The sequence below is a fragment of the Penicillium atrosanguineum genome, assembly GCF_028827265.1.
Source record: "Penicillium atrosanguineum strain IBT 20685 chromosome Unknown utg000006l_segment0_segment0, whole genome shotgun sequence".
NCBI classification, from domain to species: domain Eukaryota; kingdom Fungi; phylum Ascomycota; class Eurotiomycetes; order Eurotiales; family Aspergillaceae; genus Penicillium; species Penicillium atrosanguineum.
The window spans coordinates 43,372-56,231 of record NW_026623138.1 but is presented as its reverse complement, the minus strand read 5'-3'; the positions used below and the strand labels follow the sequence as shown (position 1 = coordinate 56,231).

General features: G+C 45.2%; 5 protein-coding genes across 5 annotated transcripts; 2 read left to right on the top strand and 3 right to left on the bottom strand.

Moving 5' to 3' along the window:
* Positions 1-2,612: 2,612 nt before the first annotated feature.
* On the top strand, positions 2,613-3,689 carry N7443_007120 (uncharacterized protein; the record flags this gene model as incomplete). The annotated part of the gene is made up of 5 exons (XM_056887176.1): positions 2,613-2,639; positions 2,737-2,782; positions 2,857-3,146; positions 3,210-3,574; positions 3,635-3,689. 5 exons carry the CDS (start codon positions 2,613-2,615, stop codon positions 3,687-3,689), a joined length of 783 nt encoding a protein of 260 aa, XP_056738867.1.
* A 1,273-nt stretch (positions 3,690-4,962) lies between these two features.
* Positions 4,963-6,316, bottom strand: N7443_007119 (TauD/TfdA dioxygenase family protein; the record flags this gene model as incomplete). The annotated part of the gene is made up of 7 exons (XM_056887175.1): positions 4,963-5,107; positions 5,160-5,205; positions 5,297-5,505; positions 5,564-5,727; positions 5,780-5,858; positions 5,912-6,084; positions 6,134-6,316. The coding sequence occupies 7 exons, from the start codon at positions 6,314-6,316 to the stop codon at positions 4,963-4,965; spliced, it is 999 nt and encodes a 332-aa protein (XP_056738866.1).
* Positions 6,317-6,538: 222 nt separating this feature from the next.
* Positions 6,539-6,970, top strand: N7443_007118 (uncharacterized protein; the record flags this gene model as incomplete). Its single annotated transcript, XM_056887174.1, has 1 exon — positions 6,539-6,970. One exon carries the CDS (start codon positions 6,539-6,541, stop codon positions 6,968-6,970), a length of 432 nt encoding a protein of 143 aa, XP_056738865.1.
* Positions 6,971-7,073: 103 nt separating this feature from the next.
* On the bottom strand, positions 7,074-9,122 carry N7443_007117 (fungal specific transcription factor domain-containing protein; the record flags this gene model as incomplete). Its single annotated transcript, XM_056887173.1, has 7 exons — positions 7,074-7,432; positions 7,499-7,829; positions 7,884-7,930; positions 7,990-8,009; positions 8,066-8,680; positions 8,741-8,884; positions 8,944-9,122. The coding sequence occupies 7 exons, from the start codon at positions 9,120-9,122 to the stop codon at positions 7,074-7,076; spliced, it is 1,695 nt and encodes a 564-aa protein (XP_056738864.1).
* Positions 9,123-12,347: 3,225 nt separating this feature from the next.
* N7443_007116 (uncharacterized protein) lies at positions 12,348-12,669 on the bottom strand (the record flags this gene model as incomplete). The annotated part of the gene is made up of 2 exons (XM_056887172.1): positions 12,348-12,470; positions 12,565-12,669. The coding sequence occupies 2 exons, from the start codon at positions 12,667-12,669 to the stop codon at positions 12,348-12,350; spliced, it is 228 nt and encodes a 75-aa protein (XP_056738863.1).
* Between the last annotated feature and the right edge of the window lie 191 nt (positions 12,670-12,860).

The following is a 12,860-nucleotide window of genomic DNA, read 5'->3' as shown; positions in this document are numbered from 1 at the left end:
ACGAGCGTTTGTACCTATAGTAGCCTCTAGGAACCGTAAGCAGAGCTCAAGATTCAGACTACGTGTTCCTTCTGAACAAATATTGAACGAGAAAATGCTACAGAGAAAGTCAAAAAGGGAACACTATATTGATACTATGACCCCTGAATGGAAATAGGTATGGAGTGTAGACGTTCAATGAAGGTAGTCTAGCGTTGTAATTGAACGAAGTGGTATAGTTAAGCGGTGTGGTTAAGCAGTATCGTTAAATGATGTAGTGAAAGGTGGTTTGTTAAATAGAGTGGTAGTTAGACATTGACATGGCCCATGGGCCGGAACTTTTGTCCATGGACGGGCCGGCTTATTCTGTCCATGGACGGGCCGGCCCATGGGCCTCTTGGCGGCCCACGATACTAAGAGACATAATTTATGCAATTCATACAGTATTTTAGGTATTCAAGCGGTAAGATTCTAGATAATAAAGTCTTTAATTAAGCTTGAAAGATAAGATAAAATAGAGCCAAAAGAATGTATTATTTACTGATTTCGAACCTATCGTAGATCTTTGGTACCTTCCTTGCCCTTCCAGAGTGACGTGTTTGACTTATTAAGGGTATACCACTATTATCTTCACTTTCTGTCGGCCGCGTAGGGAGGCGGATACCACGAAGCTTTTCGTGGCGCGGGGTACGCTTTTGTAGATGCTTCCCGACCACGGACCGTAGGTCTATCCGACCAAGGAAGGCTTGATCGGATAAAGATAGAAAAGAATAAGATAGAGTGCAAAGGGCTTATGCACTCTAAATGAGTACAATCCACAATCTTTAAACAAAGGACTAAGCAGAAGGTCTTTCTTAGCAGATAGAAAGGGATAGTAGAATATTTGAAGAGAGTGAAAGGTCTGTCATTTCTACTTGGTGTCTCGCGCGTATTTATAGACAGAAAATAGTCAATATCACATGCTTTATATCAGATAACCAGAATAGAATCAGGGAAGGAAATGTGATAGAACTGATGGCGTGATGAGGAATATATTATCGATCTAGTAGGGTAAAGAGGGGTAAGCGGTTTAGAGGGGTAAATCATGTTCGCATCTCTTTCTTTTCTTCTTCTTCTTCTTCTTCTTCTTATGTTGAAGAAGAGGATACCTTCACCTAATATAGCATTCGTCCAAATTCCAACACTATTTATCTTTACTAGAAAATAATTTATTCATAGATATTGCTAGCCTACTAATAAGAGGTAACCTTACCCTTCTAATCACTACTAGTCATACTAAGTAAAAGCTCATTAGGTCATTAGGTCACTCAATTTTTTGGAATTTACAATAAAAGTCAATTTATCTAGTCACTACTAGTAATAACTACTTAAAGCTCATCAGGTCAAAATAGTGAGTCTAATTCCGACTTAATGAGCTCGCATAGTCACATGACCAAAATAGGCATTTTTGAAAATATTAAAATTACTATGTAGCTTGTTAGTAATTACCAGTCATAACCAAATTGACCTGATGAGCTATGCGCCTCAACTTTATCGAACGCGTTATGTATTTGCCTGAGTATCTGACACCGCTGTAAAATTACAGATAAACAATTCTGATCCCTTCAGCTATTCTCGCTAGACTTTATTGTTAATTCTAGATTTTAGTAGAGCTATAGCGGGGGAATTTGAAAAAGGAAAAAATCGACTTTGTATTACTGACTCGATGTGCTGTTTCTAGGCGACGTGGCCAAAAAAAAGCCTCAGCATGTAAATTAAAGATTTTCAGAATAGATGAACATCAGTCAGCTTTTGCCACGACCCACCCACTTATCAGATTTCTATGATCACCTGCCATGAAGAGAAGTCAGAGAAATCTACCACACTGACGTCTGCAGAGTTGGCCGGGCGCCTCGTGGGCGGTGAAATGCACGTGATTTTATCCGAGTTTCTATTGGCTAACATTGTACCTGCATTCTTCCGCCACCAGACTTGAAATGATAGGTTCTATTCGGGACTGTTGCGAGAACCACGTATGATTCATAGCTTGGGGGCCGGTGGGGCTTGTTTCAGAGGCGATGACTCGTCACACGGGCCTGGATTGTTTTGCCAATCAACTCACCTTTTGCAGGTTGGAAGATGTCGGAATGTTTTATATGCAACCAATCAACGATATCAAAAGCTCTGTTTCTGTATTACCCCTGATTCTGCCAATTTATAGGGGGATTCTAAATTACATAAGTAATAAACATGAAGGATAATTGTATCTCCGGTCCACCGCGGTATTCGTATTGATAGAAGATATAGGGCATCACGTGCGACGCGTCTCTAGTCACCGCAAATCTCGCTGCTTACAGGAGTGGCAGAGCCTTGTCTAAAACACGACCGATATGATTTATCACCTGCATCTGGCCCGCGTCCGGCGCGATCAGATCAGCCATGGAAGGTCAACAGCCACTTATTAAACGCGTTACTTGGAACTAACCCGAGCAGAACACCTACGCTTACATGAGAAGGGAACTTTAGAAGCATTTTACTGCTTTGACCCGTGTAATTCCTGTCACAGCCTACCCCGCCTTTTACCTACACTACTGAGTATAAAGTCTATCGGCAAGTCGAGATGTTAATTACGTCCAAGGATAGGAATGTTAGGAATGTTACAGCCGGAAGGTAAGGCTGTGGTACGTGGACAAGGCCGCTCTTTTTCCAGAACAGTCTTGCCTCTACGGGATGCCACATCACTAGTGATCACTAAAAGTACTGTACTGATATCTATAGTTTTCTTTTCCTATTGGAGATAACTTTAACAAGAAGGCTCATGCACGTATGTTAACCTCCAACGGCGATATATGGCCCTTACAAGAGACAAGTGTAGGAGCACTCAAGCCATCGGGGCAGAGATCAGGAAGATCCATGCTGAAAAACTCCTCCTTGACCCTGATTGCGTAACCTTCGAAATTGAGCGAACATTTTTCTTCGTGCATAGACTCAGCCCGGAGCACGAGAGCTTCCGCGATCCTATCTTCCGAAAAGTGGACCTTGTCAATGAAAGAGACGCAAATAGGAACGTCACCAAAGCGGCGCCTACGTTTGACTATATCGAGAATAAGGCAATTCAGGAAGAGCATAGGAAGGGGCAATTGGGTAAACAAGCAATGGAGACGCAAGCACTTCCTGCTCTTGCTCTAGTCCGTGGGCTAGGTGACAAGAAGCTCATCCCGTCGTCGGACGGAACTACTTATCGAATCTAGATCGATAACGTCCTATATTGCCCCTTCTGCCGAAAATCTTATTACGTTGACTCCGAATGTTTCACCAAGAATCCGAACCTGAAACTAAAAGACGGAGATAGACCGAAGCTAAAGCCAGGCAGAATGCATACGAGCATATACAAACAGTTGAAGAAGCGGCCTTCGACGGATAACGAGGATGACGATGCGGGTGATCCAAAGGATCCGAAGAAACCAACTTTTATGGCGATGAAAGTCTCCGAGAAAGATATCAACGAAGCATTTAGAAACGATATCGAGAGCAATTTCGCCCTGTTCGACCATATACCTATAGTGATAGCGATAAAAACCTTCTCTATTCGTGACGCGTGGATCGTGGATAGTGGGTGCGCTTAGCATGTCTGCAATAGTGCCTCGAGGTTTGTCCAAATGACTAAGTACTATAGCCCCTCACTAAGAGGCTTTGACACCTTAACGGCTCCTTCGCAATTAGTCAAATAGAAAGAATCTATTTACTGCCAGCGAATATCATAGAGTCTATGCACTCGATCTGTGAGTAAGTCTGACTTTTCCCTCTTATTATGTTAGGCCGCAAATATCTCTGCGGCATAATCGGCTTACTTATATAAGTAACGTAAATCTTCGGCGAGTCAAAAAGTAGGCTAATGGTATTTAGGACATAGAGCCACGTTTCTATGCAATTCGTGTCTGTAGGAGCGAATGATCAAAAAACCCTACCGCAGATTAGGAAGAAGCAGAAGAGGAGAATACGCAATAGAGCTCCTCTGTATTAACGCCGCAGGGCTATTTGATGAGGGCCTTAACGGCAGTCGTTACTGGCTCACCATCGTTAATAACTTCACGGGCTAGATCGAGATTATCCCTATACCACGAAGACAAGAGTTCGTTATACAATCACTACGATTCTTCCTCGACCACAATAGGCGCCCCGAGCGAAAATGCAAACGAATACGTCTCAACCGGATATCTAAATAAAAAGGAGACGAGATAAAGTTTATGTCGTTCTCGCGCGTAATTCAAGCTAAGGTGACAGAGGTAGATCAACACTAGCAGAATAGAGTTACCGAAAGAGCCCATAAGACAATATATGACCGCATTGGGCCTACGCTAGCATATGCTAGGTTGCCGTCTAAGTTCTGGCCAGAAATTACTCGAACCGTAGCTTTCCTCTCTAATCGGTCGCCGTTATCGAAGCTCAACATAACTCCGTACCAAGCGTAGTACGGCGACAGACCCGACCTCTCGCGACTCAGAGTTATCGGATCTAAAGGGGAATACTTAACTCCGCTAAAGCAAAGACAGAAGCTAACGGATCCGTGAATAATACTATGCATCCTACTAGGCTACGAAGGAAATACTAACTACCGTATTCTTCTGGGAGACGGAAGAATTATTGGGACTCCAAACGCTAAGTTTCACGAAGTCCTCATAGCTCCCTCCACACAGACTATAGAAGATATAGGAGCCGGACAAGACGGTTTACCCGAGGCAAAGGCTGCTGCCACAGGGGGAAGTGAGACGGTGGGACTAATAAACTAACCTACGGGCGATAGTAACCCCTTTCTCTTACTTCGTTCGTTTCAGGGCAATCACAATATAGAGACTTTGAATTGTAGCTATTCGAAACAATAAAAATCGGGGAGCCCCGGAGGCAATTAGAACACTTTGTCTAATTAGCTACTATATTTTTATGAATTAGAAGGCCTAATAAAGGGAAGGTAATGTATGAATCCGTGGATAGAGCTACACTTGGTTAGTTAATTTTATCTCGCTCGGCAACCGATTTCTCTTCTGCACTAGCACCAAATGCCAACGGGCCATCATCAAGAATTGTAGAGCGGCGGACATCTCTCGCCGTCATATGCTCCGTATAAGGATTAGCACGGTGCATAGATTGTCTTTAGATAAATTAGCCGTTAGCTACCTCAAATGGAAGATTGGAAGACCTACCGATTATCCCACCATACCATGTCACCCCCGGGACAACCACTCCATACTGAAAACATACTTGAGGTGGTAGAAATGTCAGCCGATTATGGTCTTTATGTGGAAAAATTGAATGAAAACCTTTACCTTTGGCTGGGTACTGTGATCAATGAGTTCCCAGATCACTTTTTGACTCTGTTCAAACTCCATCCCCAAGATCCGCTTCGCATGAGCTGCCAAATACATTGTTTTGCGCCCATCTGGAGCTACTTGCACGAGTCGGTGGTATGCCGGTGGCTTGGCTGCTAATTCATGAGGAAGAGGGTTGCCAAAGACAGCTGGAGAAGCTAGTTTCCGAGAGTGCCATAGACTATAATTGGATTAACGTGGACTCAGTGAGGGATTTTTTGGGACGAGAGAATACGCACTCGTGTTCAATGACGAGGTTCTCAATCTCGTCTTTCTTCATTTGTGAAAGATCAGAATAAGCCCGACGCAGGTCAGCAAAATGAGTCCAAGATCCGCCCTCGACCGGGTTTCCGTGAGAGAGAAGAATCGAGTACTTCGAACGTTGTTGATGATACGAGGAGTCCTGAAAGTCATGGTTAGAAAGAGACGCTTAGATAGAAGAGAGACTCGCTGACCGTGTGCCATAATGCATTCCCGAGACTATGGTGCCATCTACGACTATCCATTTTCACCAACGAGCCATCCAATTCAATACTGGGGCTTGTTTAGACCGCGCCTTGACTTGTTACAGGGGAAAAGAAACTTACTTCGCCACGTCAAACAACAACGGCTCCCTCAACCGATCATTTTCGCGACCATAAAAAAATGGATTGATTTCAAGCTTGTCGCCTAATTGTTGTGAGAATGCAATGTGTCGAGCGTTGTCTAATCCCGTTTTTCGAAAGATCAAGACAGCGTATTTGTCTTGCAAAGCGACCAGCTATCCCGAAGTTAGTCAATTCTTAGAAAATAGTAAGTTTATCACTAACCTGTGCTACAGTCGCATCTGGAAAGGGCTTGCTCCAATCAACGCCAAGCACCTCGGCACCAAAAGCGCTGTTTTCTGACTGGAGCACCGGCTTGATTGTTAAGCCATCTTGGATCACATTGGTAGCACCTGAACGAGGGCAGGTGTTATCGTACTGCCGAATGTACATGTGGTCCAGCGACATGGCGGCAATTACTTCACAGCAGAATTGAGTATCCCAGAGAGCAAGTCATCTTCTCCTTTTAAGTTCGCCATCAAGATCCACTAGGGCAGCGATAAGATCGCAGACGGTCGGCATCAAAGCCGTGCGGGCCGCTCCCGCTCCCCCCGATCGCCGGTGTCCAGTAGATAAGGAACGTCTTGTCCATCGAGTTTCAAAATTACCCAATACTTTCTTCAAACAAAAATGGCAGACTCAAACACGGTTCGCATCACAGCCGGGCCATATAAATTGCTCGCGACCTTCGAATCAGCTGCGCCCAAAACAGTCGAGCTCTTCCGTACGCTGCTTCCCTACCGACAAAAGCTCATTCATGTGCGATGGAGTGGCGAGGCGATGTGGATTCCGCTGGGGGAGACCAACTTCGGCGTGCCATTCGAAAATCATACAGCCCATCCGGCATCAGGACAGATTCTCTTGTATCCTGGAGGAATCTCAGAGACAGAGTTTCTATTTTGTTACGGCGGCGTTTCCTTCGGGAGCAAGATGGGACCGCTTGCAGCGAACCACTTCTTGACTATAACGGAAGGAAGCGAGGATTTACATGACTTGGGGCAATTGGTCTTGTGGAAAGGTGCTCAGGAGGTGCTGTTTGAGCTGGTGGAGAATGAAACGTAAGTACACAAGCTTTGAAGGCCGGTTGCCGCAATGGCCAAAAAGATCGCTGATTCGGAGCGCGGCATATTTCCAGGGAACCGCGACTAGTCAAGCTCTAAATACATTATCCGTCGAGCATTTCGCTCATGTTCCAGTCAGTGAATTCGCCAGGCTCTCCGAGAAGGCTTCCTGCCCAGTCGACACCTGAGTCGTTCATCAGTTCTAGAAGGGATTGAAACGCCAGATCATCGACTGTTTCGCCGCCGTTTGCATCTTGTTGATCTAGTGACATTACCAGAGAGACTGCATAGCGAATGAGTCCTTGGAAGTCACGAGAAAAGTGGAAAGTAGCAGTGGGACAGACGCCGTCAAAAATTTCCAGCGCGAGTAACAGAAGCCTAGGGAGAATTGACCATGAAGACGAAGATACTTTAGTCGCAATTTTATTGGGACTGTCCTTTTGAAAGCAAATCTGAAGGTTTTCTGAATAAATTATTAGATTAGGGAAACAGCAATACTACAAACCACACCTTACTTGAAGAGTCTTACCATTTATAATACCTCTCATATAGCATATCACAAGGAAGGTCACGGCAAAAGTGTGTGAAATCCACGTAGAGTCGACTGCGTAGTAAAGTTGGCCTATGGAGCCCGCATCAACATGAAAAGGGCCATCTGGGAAGCTCAGTGGAGTCTGTGAGTCTAATTCCCAGACAAAATCTGACCCAAAGCGGGAAAACGACAGTATCATTTGCGCAGCTGCGGTAAGACTTATTTTCAGTGGATGACGGAGAGCTTCACGTGCTAACTCCGTGGGCAGTGGTGATGTTGCAGACAGCAGTGGTGCAAGGGAGGCGCTGTTCAATGAAAGCCGATACCACTGAAAGAGATGTCAGCTGATTAGAAATTGGCAAGTGAATGCCATTTGACCTACTCGAAGAGAGTTGAATGGTAATCGATTGTGTTGGAACTCGGTATTGTCTCATAAACAGTTAGTAACAGCAAACGAACCTGTTTTGGAAATATAATGGATGGCCTACGTAGAAGTGAGAACCAAGTCCTAAACTTGAATTTAGCGAATCAAAAAATTAACCGCTCTTGGACAGCCATTCATACCTTTCCCAGGCATCCATATCCGAATTCAGCTTTTGTAGGCTGTGGGCCTGTAACTGACGAGCCGAAACATCTCTGCTGCTACGCATCGCTCGATGAACAATACCGACAAGCTCAACAAGCCCAGTTACTCTGAGATCTCCTGGGTACTGCGTCTTATCATGGGAACTAAATCTTTGCGCCACCTGTACTGATAGTTCTGGGTCGATCGAGGCGGGAAGACCCGATGTCAGCATCAAGTTGAAACTGCAGGTTAGCAGGTTATACCACACGCGTAGACGGTTAACATCATGCTCGGAAGGTCCGTTCATGTGCGCCCGAAAGCTCGCTATGGCGGACCGGTCCAAGCCCAAAAGAGTGGCGTATCGTACTGCCAGCCCCAGAATGGCCCACGCGCTAATTTCGTTGTATCGACTCCTTGGTGCGTGGGCCTGACTAGCTCCGAGGTCATTACCATCCTCCCTACTGCAAGGCATCCACTGGGCGTAGAGTAGAAGCACACGGACGGAATCCAAGGTTACATCTGAGGGCGTCGGCCGAAGAAGTAGACTCGAGACTGCTTTGTCCAGTAGATTGGTGAGGTTGTTGAAACTGGGATGAACAGCGTCAATGGTGTCACTGTGGATGGAAGTGGGTTAAGTGTCATTACAGTTCATGGCTCAAAAAGGTCTTACTCACCGTCGGCTGTCGTTATTCCAAAATCGCGTGCCAACGGAACATATGGCCAGAATCAAAGTAGGAGAGTAGCGATCTGGCTCACGCCAGAAGTGACGTATATCTTCCTCCAGCACGGGCGCGGAAGGATGGCAGTGTTTGAAGAAGCTATATCTCATTATCAGTGAGGCCTCTTACAATTCGGCAAACCTAAATGACACACGCACATGTCAATTGCTCGCTGTGAATCACGGTCTGACAGCAAACATTGGGAAATTAAATCGAAAGTGATGGGAGATTTTGACCATTTAGCCGAATGGCCCGACTTATATCGGAAATTATCTGTCGCCAGCGCGCCTAGAGATCGAAGAGTCGCGATCGGCGCACCCAAGTCAATACCGTCCATTGTAGATCCGGGAGAACAAGAGGCCTCGGCCTGACTGGGTGAGGGTGTCTGGGTGTTATTTGGCGTGGTCTTCATATATTTGGTGTTCGTCTCTTGAAGCAAAGCTGATTGGTCCGACTGAGGCCGGGCTTCAAGGTGAAGAATCCGGACTTCATGCTGGTTAATTCTGCTGTATGTCTCAGTTCCTGGACTCTAGAATAGACGATGGTGGACTATCATACCTTGACTGAAGCTCTACAACTAATTGTGCAAGCCTTGAAGGGCTTTGGGTTACATCTAAAGCTGGCATTTTATCTGTCTCAAATGAACAAGTGATAGACAGTTTCTGGCATCGCTTGCATGGAGCTTGTAGATCGGGCGTTAAAGAGGATGGTAGGCACCGTTGCTTTCTAGCGCGACACTACAGTTCCGAGATTGTCATTGATTGGTGTCAATAGTCCGGAGTCCAGGAAATATGACATACCTGCAGACAGGCTCGGGAAATGCGGCGGGCTTTCGCAGGGCGTTCATCATCTGAGCCGACATGACTGTCCATCGGTTTGTGAAGGCCATGAACTGACATACTGAGTTATGCAGATTGTGTCTCAGTCAAAAGGAAATAACAGTAATGTTTTTTAGCCATGAAACGATTATCGAAGGTTGAACAGGGGTTTAAGTTATCGATCCTGTCAGCCCCGGAGGGTTTGCTCTTATCTCTGGACCTTCACTATGTTGATAATAATTTCCAGTCTAATTGGCCAATGACCGCGACAGTCTATACTCGATTCGGCAAACCCTGAAAAGCGGCTGATTCGACGTTGAAATATACCCGAAGTACAGTACAGGTAAGTTTCTTATTAAAAACTTAAGAATTACCCTTTAAACAGTGTCTCGGATTGACACATACTGATATGTGCTAGTATTGAGGTGTGTCATTGGGATGCATTGTTGTGTTCTAGCTGAATCTTGCTGTTGAAGCGTTAGCAGATCTCAGGAGTCGTTCCTAGCGTGTTACGACGTTGGTACGCCGAGGGTACCCCGTTTACAATACAGAGACAAAGAGAGAGTGGGTACTTGATGAATAACACTGTCCTTAGTGGTAAAATACAACCCCTCAGTTCGACACAATGCTCTGACTAAATATCGCCCATGAAATCATGATTCTCTAAAATTCGTGATGTGTTTATCTTGCAGAACACTCCGGTCGGTGCGCAGGTATATGTGCTATGCTTTCGGGATTGAGGGAGCGTAGGTGCTAATGTAGCTATATTGGCCCCAACGGCTTTGTCATGCTACTCTAGAACAACCACCGTCAATATAATGCCCTAAGTCATGTCGTGGCAGTTTAGTCTACTCATAGAGCCATGTCGCTACGCAGAGGGGGTCTCGATTAGCTCGAGGCGACGTCCGGCTCAATTGGCTGGGACCACGCTTCACATACTGACCGTCGCGTACCTTGCCCAATATCGTGCCATTTGCCCACATAATCTTACCGCGAAGAATTGTATATCGAGGCCATTTGACGAATTCAAACCCTTCATATGGAGTTTCTTCAATCCGAATTTGTTAATATCGTGACCAAACAGCACGCAAGATACCAAAGTTACTTACAGTCAACATTGTGGTGCAGCATAGAGTTATTCAGGCGAAAAGGTGAAAACTTCTTTTCTGGGTGCCACTAAAGCCGGAAAAATCATTTGTCAAAACACTATATCTTCAAAAGTTCCATGTTTAGCTTTAAGCATGACAACCTACAATCACAAAGTCTGCGTCAGATCCAGGCATCAGAGCACCTTTATTTGGATAAAGTCCATACTAAATGAGGTAAGCCACTCAGTTATTTCAGGATTGTGGTTAAAACTCATTACTAATTTAGCTGGATTCGTGGATGTCAACTCCACAAATCTCTGTGGGGTGATACGACCGGTTGCAAGTGCTCCACCATACAGCAAGGGCAATCTTGTCTCGACTCCGGGAATACCATTTGGAATGAAGCGAAATGCGCCTCCTTTCCTGGCTAGTAAGCTCTGCAGGTCTTGACCTTTACAGGGCCTTTCACCGTCCATAGTTTCAGGATGCTCTAGCACACCGGACGGCTTTCCATGGGGGTGGTCATAACGAAATGGGCAGTGATCTGATGAGTAGATCGTAAATGTGCCATTGGAGAGGCCTCTTTAGATCAATGAGCATATATATTTCACCATATGCGAGAAAAAAAGAATCTTACACGAATAGCTCTTCATGGTCAGAGGTGCTGGGGGGAGGGGGCGGCGAGCAAATCATCTTCCTGTTCTCAAAGCATGTCGGGGAATGAAAGCGTTTCTACAATTTTTCTTGATTAGAGACTTTTTAGACCAGGCATTTCTAACTTACAAGGTCGTTCCACATCAAATGAAAGTACTGGGGGCATGTTTCAGCATAAACTGGCAGATCCATCCTCTGTGCTCGCCGAACATTGGACGCCCCAAGCTGCTGGTTTCTTAGTATAATGGATGTAAGCAGGGCGCTGAAGACACACTGCCGATCCAATATGAACAAAGAGAATAGGATTTTGAATCATCTGAGCCAGAGCAATTGCTCGGTTCGTAGCTTCTCCCTCAACAAGCGGGGGACGCGACAAAGCGTGGTAGTAGGGTGCTGCCAGTATTTATTTAAACATTGAGATTTGATCAATACAACGACATAGGTACCTACCAACCAATCCCTTGGCCTTTTTCTATATCTTGGTAAGTCTGAGCTTCAATGCAGATGGATGTCAAATCTTACTAGTCATCCATTCAATCATGGCTCCATTTTCGGCATGTATCATCTGCACAATTAACAACTGCAAATTTAGAAAGCTAAATAGTTATTAACTCACCGTAGTAATGGCATTTTTCCTGGCGGCAAGCATAACATCCAGCAGTTGTGAGTTAGTCAATCTCTGCGTTTCATAGGTCAAAAAAAGCTTGCAGCTGCTGATTCCACAGTCTCGTATTAATACTGGAAGTTCATCTTCGAGAATGTCGGCATCATTTCGGACGATGATGATATGGAATCCATAGTCCACGTAGCTGCCCGTATCGTGGGCGCGAGAGTTGTATCTCTCAACAACTTTGATCAGACTACGGTCATTCTCTGCGCGGGTCTGTGTTGCGAATGTAATAATTGTCGTAGTTCCACCAGACCGGTCTTTAAATCCTGACACAGGTGTACATGAGCATTAATTCCACCAGGCATTACATAGGCAGCTCTATAAGCAAAATATTAGACAAATGGTTTTTTTTTCTTTCGTAGCGAGGATGGCTCCACGTACTCGGCATCAATCAGTTCTGCTCCAGCCAACTCTTCGTTGGTAAAGGAATCAACAAGAGCGCATATTTTTCCATTCTTGACGCCAATACAGTATGTATTTCATGAAATTAGCCACTTTGCGCAACCTCACTTCTAGAGGGTTCGTTTACATTATGTCACTAGCAATAACCGCAACTGCATTGACAATGACCAGATCATATTGGAGAACCATATCGAATTCTGCGGTGTTCGGGGTTCCTAATTTCAGTGAGATGAGATGTTGGGAATTGGCCATCAAGGATATTGCGGTTCATGCGGCTCGTAAGCCGATCATCGGGCCATTGCCGCGTCTTATCTGTAAGGGAATGTTCTTATCCACGGTTGTTTGATAGAAATAAGGTGGTAGTAACAGCCGCTGATTGTCCCTATCTTCTTTCAGGAGCAGATAAGGGATTCCGATAATCTTATCTCGCAAATCCAAGGTTA